Source organism: Lissotriton vulgaris, chromosome 2_1 (genome assembly GCF_964263255.1).
Source record: "Lissotriton vulgaris chromosome 2_1, aLisVul1.2, whole genome shotgun sequence".
NCBI classification, from domain to species: Eukaryota; Metazoa; Chordata; class Amphibia; order Caudata; family Salamandridae; genus Lissotriton; species Lissotriton vulgaris.
The window spans coordinates 1,802,355,951-1,802,369,004 of NC_141687.1; the positions used below are offsets into that span (position 1 = coordinate 1,802,355,951).

General features: G+C 42.6%; 1 protein-coding gene across 11 annotated transcripts in view; it reads right to left on the minus strand.

The window, feature by feature from the left end:
• NAP1L4 (nucleosome assembly protein 1 like 4) overlaps positions 1-13,054 on the minus strand; it is a 1,422,554-nt gene that overhangs the window by 353,863 nt on the left and 1,055,637 nt on the right. For all 11 annotated transcript variants that reach the window (XM_086957864.1, XM_086957862.1, XM_086957858.1 and 8 more), the window contains one exon: positions 1,450-1,472. In XM_086957864.1, the coding sequence (XP_086813990.1) occupies positions 1,450-1,472 (23 nt within the window). The remainder of the gene's footprint in view (positions 1-1,449; positions 1,473-13,054) is intronic.

The window sequence follows — 13,054 nt, forward strand, 5'->3', positions numbered from 1 at the left end:
TACACCTCTCTACTCAGTCTTACACTTGATCATACAACAAGATAGAGTGCCTCTAAATCCTGTGTTTCATCCACATTCCAGGGTTATCTGGACCCATAACATTAATGACTGCATGGTTGTATAAAGGTAGTGAAATGTATCTGGGGTGAGCGGGTGGCAGTTCATCTACATATTCAGGGACTGCATGTACGTCCTCATCTGGACAGCCAGCTCCTGAAAGATGCCTCCAGGGAAAGATATTCCTACAACAAATACCCTACTGTGTGATCTAAGATTCTCCTCTAAACCAGAAGCCGAAACTCACGACAACCAGAAAGTACTTTAGTTTACTGGAGTGGTGAAGGACCCTTATGAAATGAGTGGTGGCCAAGAGAGTGTGGGGGTTCCTGGAGAGTCTTGGTGATCAATGGGAAAGCCCTTACTGGAACCTCTCGTGATTATGACCACAGACGCTCAAATCTGTTCCGGTTAGCGGTGGTTGGTGGATAAAGGGAGGGCGTTTGGTCAAAGTTGTTAATTAGTCTGGGTACTGATTTCTTTCGGGGAGCAGAGGTATTAAAAGGCTACTTAAGCAGTAGCATGTTTTTTGCTGAGGGGAGACCAGGCAATTTCTTTCCAGGGCTTTTGGAGGATGGGGTAAGTAAGGAGGACAACACACCTCTATCTTTTACAGCAACACCAGCACAATAATAATAATGGGATTATTGAGGGAAAGTGGGCGGGGGAGAAGAGGGCTCAGGAGGTTGCTGGTGCAGAGACTGTGGTGATCGCATAGGACTGTGTTTTGTTTTATTTATGTTTTATGTTACTTACCTGTAATCATCCGTTTTCCCGTATTTTATACACTCCCACCCTGCCCCTCCCCCGCCGCACGTCACCGCCCGGTGGAACGCCCTACACGGGCCGTCGATGACACCCTCAATACTGAGCACTTTATTTCTCCTACAGTAATTCCACTGGTAGGTAGCCCAGAGACACAGAGCTATCTTTTTATGCCTCAGACTACTGGTGCTCCCACCATTCTACAATATTTTCTTAACACACCAAACCTCCTCTGTACACATGCCAGGCGATAGACACCCACAGAAGTTCCTGAGATTGCCAACACTTCCTTGAGCAGAGAGCTAAACTATGGCAGGGCTACTTCAACTTTTGTTCTTTTCAAACCTGTTAAGTATGTAGGCTTGATGAGACAAGGAACCTATGGCAACTAGCCTTTCCAGATTTCTACACTGACAGTAGTGCAGATTGTTAGGCTTTAATGAAATTGCCAGTAGTCTGAAAAGTAACAGTATTGCACCAAACTATTACCTGAACCCCTCCCAATTTCTGAACATATATTCAAGAAATAGCACACATTCTATTTGCATAATGCAGGACAAGAATGAAAACAATTGAGCATCTTAAGTTATAGGCCATAAAATATCCAATAACTTCATTAAAACTTACCAATGCTTCTCCCTCTTGAGATGCTGTAGTGAAAAAAAGCCAGATTTAGTCAAAGTGTTCACTATAAAGATACAGGCCTGATTTACTTTAAAAAAAATAAACCTCATTGGTCAGTTACGTCACTACTATATGCTACAGACAGTCAAATTTGAACACAAACAGGCAAGTTGATTAGAAGAGCTGGATAACAACATCTAAACTGCATTGAAAATTATAAGGAAACCAAATGTATATTTTAAAAGTCTGACTCCCCGCATGTCTGCTTTCTCACTCCCAGATGACAAAATGATACATTCATATGAGACAGGCAGGCATGACAGGATTACAATACATCTGATAGTCCTCTTCCCATTTTCATTATTCCTTTGTTTGTCTATCCCTCCGTATTAACCAGAACAATTTGTGTGCAAAGCAATATTTAAAAAGATGCAACACATTAATTATCGGTGGCAAGCAAGGAATTTGTCCTGCAATTTTAAGACAGAGAAACATGAGTAACTTACTGTAGAAAATGGAGCTACTACTATCTTCAGGGGACCTGGTGCACAGAGGAACTGATATGTAGGGATTATCTCATTTTAGATTGTAAAGCAACCTCGTCCAGGAGGAGACATGCAAAGGGAGGGGTGGCTTGCCTACTGTCAAATAAGATAAAATGGAATTATGATTACTATAAATATCCTAGTCATCTTTTTCTGGCAGTAATGTTGTATAATCTTTGTAGTAATGAAAAAAGCCCACCACTACTGTTGATAAATGCCTATATTCTGCTAGATGCCTCTTATGATGTTCTCTTAAAGGCAGTCTTTTCCTACATTAAAAAAGTTAATGATGTATAACTTCCCCGTTCATATAGTTTTGGTAGAGATCTGAATTGTAAAGTCTCTAACTCTACTCTGGATAGATTTCGAAAACAAACAAAAAAAAGAAGAATCCATGCAGATTCCGCAAGTTCTCTTTCCACAAAATATAAGAACTAATAAGAGGGAAAAGGAATGCTGATTAAGTAATGAAGGTTGATGGCATTACTTGTAAAGACTTTAGTGGAGAGTCAATTTTAGACTATGTGGTGGTAGGAAGTTCCTCCTTTTTCTGGCAGTAATGTTGTATAATCTTTGTAGTAATGAAAAAAGCCCACCACTACTGTTGATAAATGCCTATATTCTGCTAGATGCCTCTTATGATGTTCTCTTAAAGGCAGTCTTTTCCTACATTAAAAAAGTTAATGATGTATAACTTCCCCGTTCATATAGTTTTGGTAGAGATCTGAATTGTAAAGTCTCTAACTCTACTCTGGATAGATTTCGGAAAAAAAAAAAAGAAGAATCCATGCAGATTCCGCAAGTTCTCTTTCCACAAAATATAAGAACTAATAAGAGGGAAAAGGAATGCTGATGAAGTAATGAAGGTTGATGGCATTACTTGTAAAGCCTTTAGTGGAGAGTCAATTTTAGACTATGTGGTGGTGGGAAGTTCCTCCTTTTTCTTATTAAAAGACCTAAAGGTCTCCAAATCTTTCTGCAGTGACCTTAAGTTACTAACTCTTTTTATAAATTGAAATTTGTCCTCGCATGATCCGTGAACATTAGATGGTGAATCTGTTAGTTTTGCTAAGAAAACACGGAGATGTCATTGGGATAACAAGGCCATCTTAGGCCTTGATAGTATGCTAGAGATCACCTTAGGGAAACTGCCTAGTTGGAATAGAAAGGAAATTGCAAGTTTTAGCACATTCATGAATCAAGCGGTAGAAATTGCAAAAAAGGTGAACCAAAGAAAATGTTTTAAAGTGGTCTCCCGATTCCTCCTGCCGTTAAATCTTGAAATAAATAAACTAGTTAGGGAACAGTACTTGAATGACTCCTCGGAAAGATACTATAGAATATTATTATAAAGGTGGAGAATTTAGGTAAAGCTCAGATTAAGAAAAAGAGGGAAGATAACCTTTGGATTAAACTGAGAGAAGCAACCTCTAAAGGCCAGGTAAGAATCTTTTGGTCTCTTATCAGGGCGGTATGTGGAGCTAGATCTCGTTCACTCCCTGTGGCCATTGAAGAACATAAATGGATTAGCTTTTTGTGATTTATATGCAGATAATGTGCCTGCAATTAAGTACATTGCACCAAAGGAAGACCCCTCTTCTCATGGATCGCCCTCTGAAAAAGATATAGAAATGGCAAGCAGGGGGATGCGCTCCTCAGGCGCAATGGGCCCGATGAATTACCAATCACAGTTCTAAAACATAATAGTTTACTGTGATGTAAAATTCTTTACCCAGTGAAAACAAAATGGTCCCCCACTCTTGGATGGGGAGTATAATAGTCCTTCTGTTCAAGAAAGGAGATTGAGATCGTCAGATTGAGCTTCTTGATGCAGTGGGTAAAGTTTTCGCTAAATGCCTTTGACCCAAAATAGTGACTGGGTGGATGCGGTTAAAATTTTACCACTGGAGCAAACTGGGTTTAGGACAAAGCATAGAACAATTGATAAACTAACTCTGCGACAGGTAATAAATGAAAAATATGGTAAAATCAGAGGAGGAAGGGTATATACAGCCTTTATAGATTTCTCCATACCATTTGACAAAGTAGAGTGTCTCCTGCTGTGGAGAAAACTCTTAAATTTGGGTATGCCGGCCACCCTTTTGTAGTTAGTTTGTGCTCTCCATACAGATACTTGGTGCAAAGTCCTAATGGGAGGGGAAAGAGGTCTCTCACAAGCCATCCCTACTGCAAATGGCCTAATACAAGGATGTTTATTGGCTCCCCTGCTTTTCTTCCTATATATTTTTGATCTCCATCACAATTTGACTCAAAGTGAGGGCATTGCCCCGTTACTGGGGGAAAACAGATTGTGTGTGTACTCTACGCAGAGGACATAATATTAGATTTAAGGCCTAGGGGATTAAATAGTCATCTGCAGGTACTTCACTAATTTGCAGAGGCTCACTATTTACATATTAATATATAAAAAAGTAAACTTGTGTATGCACGGAAGAAAGAAGCTGCAGTACGGGAATTTCGTATGGTTTGTGGTTGGCCAAAAATTGGAACTTTGAAAATCTTACACTTTTTTGGGAAAAATAGTGTGTGGTAACCTAAGTGACAAAGCCCATATAGAATATAACATCTCTAAAGCTACTACGCAGGGGAAAAGCTTGGGCTCCCTCTACAAATCTTTCTCAAGCACAACGGAAGGCCGAATTTTAAGGAATTTAGCCTCAGTTAACTCTGCTTGTCCTGTGGCTGCCCTCAGGATAGAATTTGTTTTAAGAAGAAGTTGGGTACAGGGTCTTGCGGGGATAGTACGTTGGGTAAAGGGTGATCCTGGTACATTAAGATTTTTAATTCAGAAAGAACTATTAGAATGTTTAAAAGAACAGTTATTAATTTTTAGAAATTTTAGGACTGCGGTTGATTTGCTGCAATTGATTGAGTCCCCGCTCTTCACCCTATCGTCGTATCAATTAAGGGCCACCTTGAAACAGGCCACCTGGGAATTAAGTTTCACAAGGGTTAGGGAAGCTTGCATTTCAAATAGGGGTATCCATCCAGCCATTGACTCGTGTGGGATCAATAAAGTACAGGCCTACATTTCCTGGAACCTGCCTCATGGAGTGCGCTGCATTTGGCTATATTGAGGCAGGGTATGCTCCCTTTAAATCCTGTACTGTTTAAATGGTATGGTTTATCCCCGATTTGTAATTCGTGTAATAATGCCATTCAGAATGTTAATTGTGTTATTTATTTACCCCGCTTCACCACTGTGTATGCGTAAATGGATGAGACCAATTTGTTTACAATTAACAATTCTCTTGGCCTCCGCACCCATTGATTCTATTTATGAGCCGCCAAATGAAACGTTCTGTCATAGAATTTTTAACTTTTTAAAATTTGTATTAAGGCTCATTAGATGAAGGGAGCAATTGTTAATTTCGGTTTTTAACCGAATGTTATATAGCACTAAGGGCATAAAGGATATTTTAATTATTTTTTATTGTATAAAATATTACATTGTTTTATATTTGGAGATTTTACAGCTGGATTTTGCTTAGGGTTGTAGATGCTATGTTGGATAATTTTTTTTATATGTTGTTGGTTTTTCAGTTTATGTGGATCTCTATGGAGTTCCGAGATCACAAATAAATAAACTTGACTTGACCTGCTACTGTTGTTCATTGAACATGTTTTTTGCAGTCTCCGTGTTATTCAGACACATTTGAGCCCACGTAACATCTGAAGTGGCAGACACAGAGCAGAATGATGCCTACTGGCCGTGCAGAGGTACTGCTTAACATTTTCAGGATCCAGTCTGATATTCTAAGGAAGGTCTTCAATCTGTGGGAGGCAACTCCCAGGGGGGTGTGGAATACTGGAAAGGGGGTCCCGCATTCCCCAGCCTCACCTGTCCCTCCAATACAAAACGTTTGCTTTCCTTTTGGAAAAAGACAGCCGTCCTGGGACGGCTAATTTAGATCGTTATCAGCTGCTTGCCTGAATGAAATGCAAATGTGCCTATCAGTTCATCTGCAAGCGTAAAGGAGCTTGGTAGCGGTTTGGCTTTAATTGATCGAATCACTCGAAATATTGTGATGACAAAGATTTCGTTTTTTCATTAAATGTTCTTTTTTTTTTTACTGAAGGTTTTATGAGGAGCACATAAATAAAAACGTACATAAATAAGTACAAAAATGAGATTCACAGTAAAAACAGGGGTAGGAGCATTCACAATTGATAAAATACCATCAACTTATATACAATAAAACAGACCTATACGCTTCAGTCTTCCATTGATAAATTGGTGCCCATATAATTTCCCCCAATTTTCTAGCACTCTGGCCTTTTCGTTTGTGAGTTCCTTTCTCCAGATTAAAGGTAGAAAGGAGTCGGGCAAGCCATTGATGAAAAGACGGGGCCATACTGTCCAGCCAGGGTGTACAGATACAAGTTCTGGTCACTGCCATGGCCAGAAACATGAAGTGAGGCTAGTCTCCATCTACCCCTGAGCAACTGATCCCCAGGCACATTAAATGGACGTTAAAGCTACTTTCACCTTCAGGAATAACTCCTAACATTTCTCAGTATCTCTCTTCAGGTTTAGCAGCAGTGGGCACGTAGAGAACATGTAGATCACATCTGCCCCGGGTGCTTGGCAAAGGGGGCAGCTAAAACCCACTGAGACGCCCCATTTTGCGATTTTCCCAGGCGTATAACAGATGAAAAATCATCTTATAGTGCTGTGCCTGCAATCAGAACAAATACAGTATTGTGTGACCCTTGTTTGAGGATTCCAAGAAGCCTGATCCCTTTACTCCTAGCCTTTGATCCCATTTATCCACCTGCCTCTCTAGATCGTCTGGGCACAGAGTATTCAGCTCACTATAAATCCAGCTAATTGTACAGCCCTCCTTATCCCTCACCCTTTCCATGATAGCATATTTAGCAATCCCCTTCGTGCCCCCAATTTTCTTTACGAGGAAACTACGTCTCTGTAGGTATTTAAAAAAAGTCTTTCCTATCAACCCAGTGGTTATCTTGAATTTCAGTAAATGACTGACCCAGCCATGCTCCGATCATCACCACCCCAAAGTCCCTCCACCGTTTCATTATACACTCATGAGAGGGATGGATTTGTGAAGAGCGAGGTGTAATAATTAATTCCACCCACCCCTATCTTTCTCTTCAACTTCCCCCACACCCAGAAATCCGCCAGGAGAGTCTTAAACTTTACCTTCTTGTAAATTTTACCTTCTTGTAATAGCTGGGCTTACTGAACTTCAAAAGGAGGTTTTTAGTGTCTTTCCCTACAAGTAACTCATAGTTATCAGATGCCCGCCCCTCCCCCCCCACTAATCCACACATATTCTGGAGGGCCGTTGCTTGATGTTATAAATTGAAGTCAGGGACAGCCCAGCTGGCTCTCTCCCTAGGGAGAGTCATATTTCAGGGCCCGCCTGGTCTTCCCATATGACTCTCCTGATCAACACCTCCAATGTCCTAAACCAAGATTTCTCAAAGGCTAGGGTATAGATCTAAACTGGAATAGCACTTTAGGGAGGAAGAACATTGTAAGAACATTACAGCAGTCGACTATTCACAGATGAAGGTTATTCCTCCTGTCAAAGTCTTCCCACCCTTTCTTTATGATGGGGGCAAGGTTCAGTTCTACAATCTGTTCTATATTAGACAATATATTTATCCCTTAATAGGTTGAGGGTTGAACTACCCGAGCGTCAGCTAGTCCCAGGTATTCATTAATTACCATTTTGGTTTTATGTTGGTTAAGTAAGTCCCCTGAGATATTCCCAAAAGCCAAAGTTTCTTTCGTGATTACTGTCAGTGCCCCCTCCAGGAACGGAGTGACGATTGCTAGATGGTCCGCATAACCCAAAATCTTAGTTTCAAACCCTTAGAGACAAATGGGCTTAATACCTGGATTCTCATCAATTCTCCATATAAGTGGGTCAATGTAACATGCACAGTAGCGGAGAACAGGGGCAACCCTGTCTGGTCCCTCTACTGATCTTAAGTTCCTCCGTTTGTCCTCCCAGGAAGTTCCAGGAGACCCGGTCAAATGCCTTCTCAAAATCTTATATTATGAGTGCCACAGGGTCTCCTGTGACTGAGGTGGCATCAAAGAGTGTGATAACCCTTTTAACATGGTCCATAGTTCCCCTACCAGATATAAAACCAAGCTGCCTGGGAGAGAACTCGCCTGATAACCGGGCTCAGATGGTTCCCTAAAACCTTAGAATATATATTTGCCCCACTGTTCATAAGAGTGATAGGCCAATATGATCCTAGGTCTGTAGCCGGATTCCCTTTCTTCAAAAACACAACAATACTGGCCAGTGCCCATGACTTCATGAAACTGGCTAAGGGTGCAAATAAAATGGGTCAGAGGGATGCCCAAAACACTTAATAGAACTCCAGCGAGATTTGATCCTGTCCCACTGCCTGACCTGCTGAGAGTTCACCAAATGACCTGAATATCTCTTTGGCTGTAAAAGAGGCTTCCAGATCTTACCCATCCTCCTGGGAGAATTTTTGCTTACAGTTGGACCCTAGATATTCTCTAATTATGTTCGCCAGAATGTCCCTCTCAGAGTCGTACAGTTTTTCATAAAACGCACGAAATTCTGCCTAGATTCCCAGAGCTGTGGGTACCAGGCTTCCTCTCTCGCGTTTAATCGCTGCTATCTCATTACGCACAGTTTTCTGCCTAACAGGCACTGCCTGTGTATGCCCCACCCACCCGCCTGGCATGTACTTCTCTGGTACTTTTGCAATGGTAACATTCCCTGTTGATGCTTTAGCTGGGGCAAGTCTTGCCGTTATGTTCTCTATAGCTATCCCAGCTCCTATTGCCCCAACTAGTTTTTCCTCTATTGTCCCTAATTTTTGGTATAGGTCATTCTGCTATTGGTGTTGCTTATTACTGCGGTACAAACTAAAACTGTGTCTCCCTCGAATACCCGCCTTAAGAGCATCCCGAACCACACCCATACGAGCACTACCTCTATTTCCTCCCTTAAAATGCTCTATCCATTTCTTCATGTGAGTAATATAGCCTTCATCGACCAGCAACCCCTTTCAAAAGTCCAATTTTGTTGGACACTTTCTACCCCATGTGTATTATTCCTAACAAAAGGGGGTTGTGGTCTGACGTTACCAGAGGATATAATATGGGAATTCCCTATTATGATTTGAGAAACAAAAAAGTAATCCAGTCGGGCAACTGTCCTATGTGGGGCTGTGAAAGAAGTACTCCCTGAATCTAGAAGCCTAAGTGTAGCCAAACATTTATAAGCGTGTTGCCCTGTACAAGGTGAGTGAGGGCTCTGTAGACCTCAATCTGATTGTACCCCATTACCTCCTTCTCTCTTCCCAACCCTTCCCCCAACTCCACCCTCGAAGCCCTGGCCATCGACTCCCACCCCATCCCATCCCTTCAACCAACCAGTGAGGTTAAACAGACCAAGTGAGGTCTAGGTGATGGTGCCTGTGCCCCCCTTCACCGCCCCCACCTATACGTCAGGAAGCATCAACTTTGTATATTACTTTTGAAGTACCTCATGTGCCCAATAATCACAACTTATAAATTCAGTTCATTATTCTTGATCAGTCTCTATTTACGTATTTCCTCCATGAATTCCTTCTGATGTGAAGACTCACCTTGTTGGCATATATTATTTTCAGGCGAGCTTGGTTCAGTAAGCAAGCTTCGGCGCCTAGTGCTTGACAAGGCTGAATCAGATGCCTTAGCAGCTATCGTCTTTCTACCAGTACATGGCAAAGTCGTGCAGTATGAAGAAAGATTGACCTCATAAAACTGCTTGGAATCAGGGCGAGCTTTGGCAAACACTGCTTCACGAAGTAGAGTACCCAAAATAGACTATGATGGCTCTTGGTAGCTGCGTACCACGAGAGTGGTCCTGCCAGGGCTTTTTAGGCATAAGAGGGTGAACAATGCCCCCACTGCTTTTTCATATCCCAATTCCACTGCTGGAGCTCTGGGATAGACCCCTTCATAAACCTCAGTACATAGGCTCTAATGTAACCCCCTTCTGCACCTTTCTTCAATGCCTAGGATTCTCAAATTGTTACGCCGTAATCGATTTTCATAGTCTTCGAGTTTCCACTGCCTATCCGTTATTTGAGATCCTTGAGTCTCTGTCTGATTTTGACTTCTTGCCACATCATTCTCCAGGCCTGCTGCTCATTCTTCTACAGCAGTTAATCTCTCACTGATTTCAGTGCAGGCTTTCGCTACCTTTCTGAAAGCCCCTTGAAGTTTCTTTGTCACTAGGTGTTTTTTTTTACCGTCCAACCACGTCTCTTCTTGCTGCTGTTTAATTGATTTGTTTATCAATTTCAAGGGTGGTTCTTCCGGGTCTTGACTAATTTGTCCCCCTTTGGCCTCCATCTTAGTCTCCACATGAGATTTTTGACTGAATAGTCCCATTTCAAGGTGGCATTTGTTTGTCACTTCAGGCCATATTTAACCTGGCCCCCCGGGGGCACCCTCTCTGCTTTGCCTAACAGTGTTCCTCCTACGAATCACCGTGTCGGGCCATCGAATTGGGTACTAGGGCTGGAGCAGGAAGACAGCGAGATGCTCTCCCCCTCAGATTCTGCGGCACTCGTGCCAGAGCCGTAGGTCAGAGGGAAATGTTTATCCCCTGAATCCAAATAATCCTCTAGATTTCTAAGTTCCACAGCCCCCTCTACTAGGGCCTTTGTTTCAAGGTTTTCCCTGTACCGGGTCCCAAAACGACCAGGTTGTCCCTTCCAAAGAATGCGGCCGGCCCCCCCCTTCCTCCTCTGGGATAATACCCCACTCCTGTCCTGCCAGTGAATGAGCATGAGTTAAGGCATTCAAAATTGTTTCCTTGGATGCTTCATGACTAAATGCTTGACCCCAGGATCACCAACCTCAGGTTTAGCAATGTCATTGGGAATCATACCCTCATGTTGGGGTAGAGGGGCTGTATGCTGCTGACCGCACCCCCTCTACTCCTACCTCATTAATGAATGTCAGCTGTGGTCCTCCAACTGCTGCAGCCATGGGGGGATTCAGTGATCGCCTGCAGTAAGGGTAAATCAACTTTTGGCCCTTGTGCCTCTTTTTCTTCACTTGTAGCATTTTTGCAGGTGGCGGCCTCGGAGCCCTTCCTTCCTATCAGGGTAGCCTTCTTCCCCCAATAGGCTCCAGCTTTGCCTCCTTAGTGCGTTGAGGTGGGATAGAACAAGTGGTAGCCACAGCCAGTCCAGTCTACCCTGCTTGGTTACTCCAATCTCAAGCTTGTCGAGCCGATTTAGGTGGTATTTTGAATTTGGTGCAAGTCAGGGCTGACAGCCACTCCGGCCCGCCGGCACGCACAGCCAGGAAATCAGCAGCCGTGAGGAGAGAGAGCCTCGCTCCCACTGCCAGCGAAGCTCCCAGCATCAATAGAGCTGCCTGCACTCCAAAAAATGGTCCGATGGCAGAACCAGTGAAGCCAAGCCCAAGCTTCAGATGAGTGAAAAGCATGCTTTGGGTCTCTGCTGGTTAGATTTCCAGATGCTCCACTCTCAGCTAAGGGGGTCCGAACGGCGGGAGAGCGACTGCCGTGGTCTCTCATGCAAGCGCCATCTTGCCCCTGGTTTTTACAGTGGTAGTGTAAAGACTTAACTGGGCTGCGAAGTGCTTAATTTTAATTGCATTTACACAGCTCTTAGTACCCCTAAAGTGTTATTAAAGGGACAGTTATGTAAAAAAACAAATTGTATTACATAAGCTCTAGTATTACAAAAATCTTCATTTTGGAAGCACGATTTCCTCTTAAAACTATTTGCACATTTTGCAGCATTCTATCTTACACTGTGTGTAATGCAATTATAAAATAATTACTTACATATATTCACAGTGATATTCACAGTGCTTTCTGTCACAGGCTATGAACTCGTAACACTACAAATACACCACCATTCTCCACTGCACCAATCAAGATTTTAATTCTGTGGCTCTGGTTACACACAGAGCTATTCAGTGCATTAACGAATAGAGGTTTCATAACGTATACAGTGCATGTCCCACTGAGTAACAGCGCTTTGTTTTTTCATTTACACTGCCGATAATTTTAAATGTAAATACCGGAAGGTGGAAGACCTAAAAAACGTACCGAATATTTTGGGGCTTATTTAGGAGAGGCTTGCATCGTCAGAGCATCACTAACTTTGATGCTCCGGTGGCGCAAACGTCTCAACCATACCTATGAGGCGGTGCAAAGTCAGCCTGCATGACTTTGCATGGTCTCATAGATATGGAGTAAGACATAACAGCGCAAGTCACTGCGTTCCCTTACTTTGCGTCAAGGAGGTGTCTGCAAAGGGTTCCTACGCAACACCTATGGATGTTGATGTAACTTTATATTTACAAAATCAAGTAAACCTGGGGCAGCTCCAAAAACATATGCCTGCCCAGAGGAGGATTAACGAGGAGAAATGTTTTCATTTTCTTCTTATTTTTTTCCTCTTTCCATGTGTGCTGCATTCTGCAGCTTACATAGAAAGAGGAAAACGCCTCTCGGGATTGTTTTTGTGAAGGAAGGTGCCCCTTTCTGTACAAAAACAATCCTGCCTATGTTGGTGCTAGTCAGTATTTTGAGCTCAAACGCAAGGGAAAGGGTCAGGAATGAACCATATTTCATAAATATGATGCATTTCTGCCCATTCATGTTGGCATAAGGCAGCGCAGCAAGAAGACTTGTGCTGCTGCCCTACGCCAATTCCTCATAAATGAGGCCCTTTGTTTTTAGTTACACCTTTGACTACACCCCTACGCTCACTGACCCTTGGTTTGCTAAACTCTGTTTAATATTATTTGCCCACTGTAAAAATTATTTGCTCTGGGAATGAATTGGGCGCGTTTATGGTTGTACATAGTTGTCGATGAGGAGGAGTACCAGGTTCTAGAAATGTTTTTCAGAAGGTGGTACTTACCCCAAAAACGTTTGACTAAGGGGTCTCAGCAGATTATTGGGATTTTATGATCCACACTTGTTTTTTTTATTGGGGTGGGGGATATATATTAGTGGGGAAACACGATTTTTCCAGTCATGCAA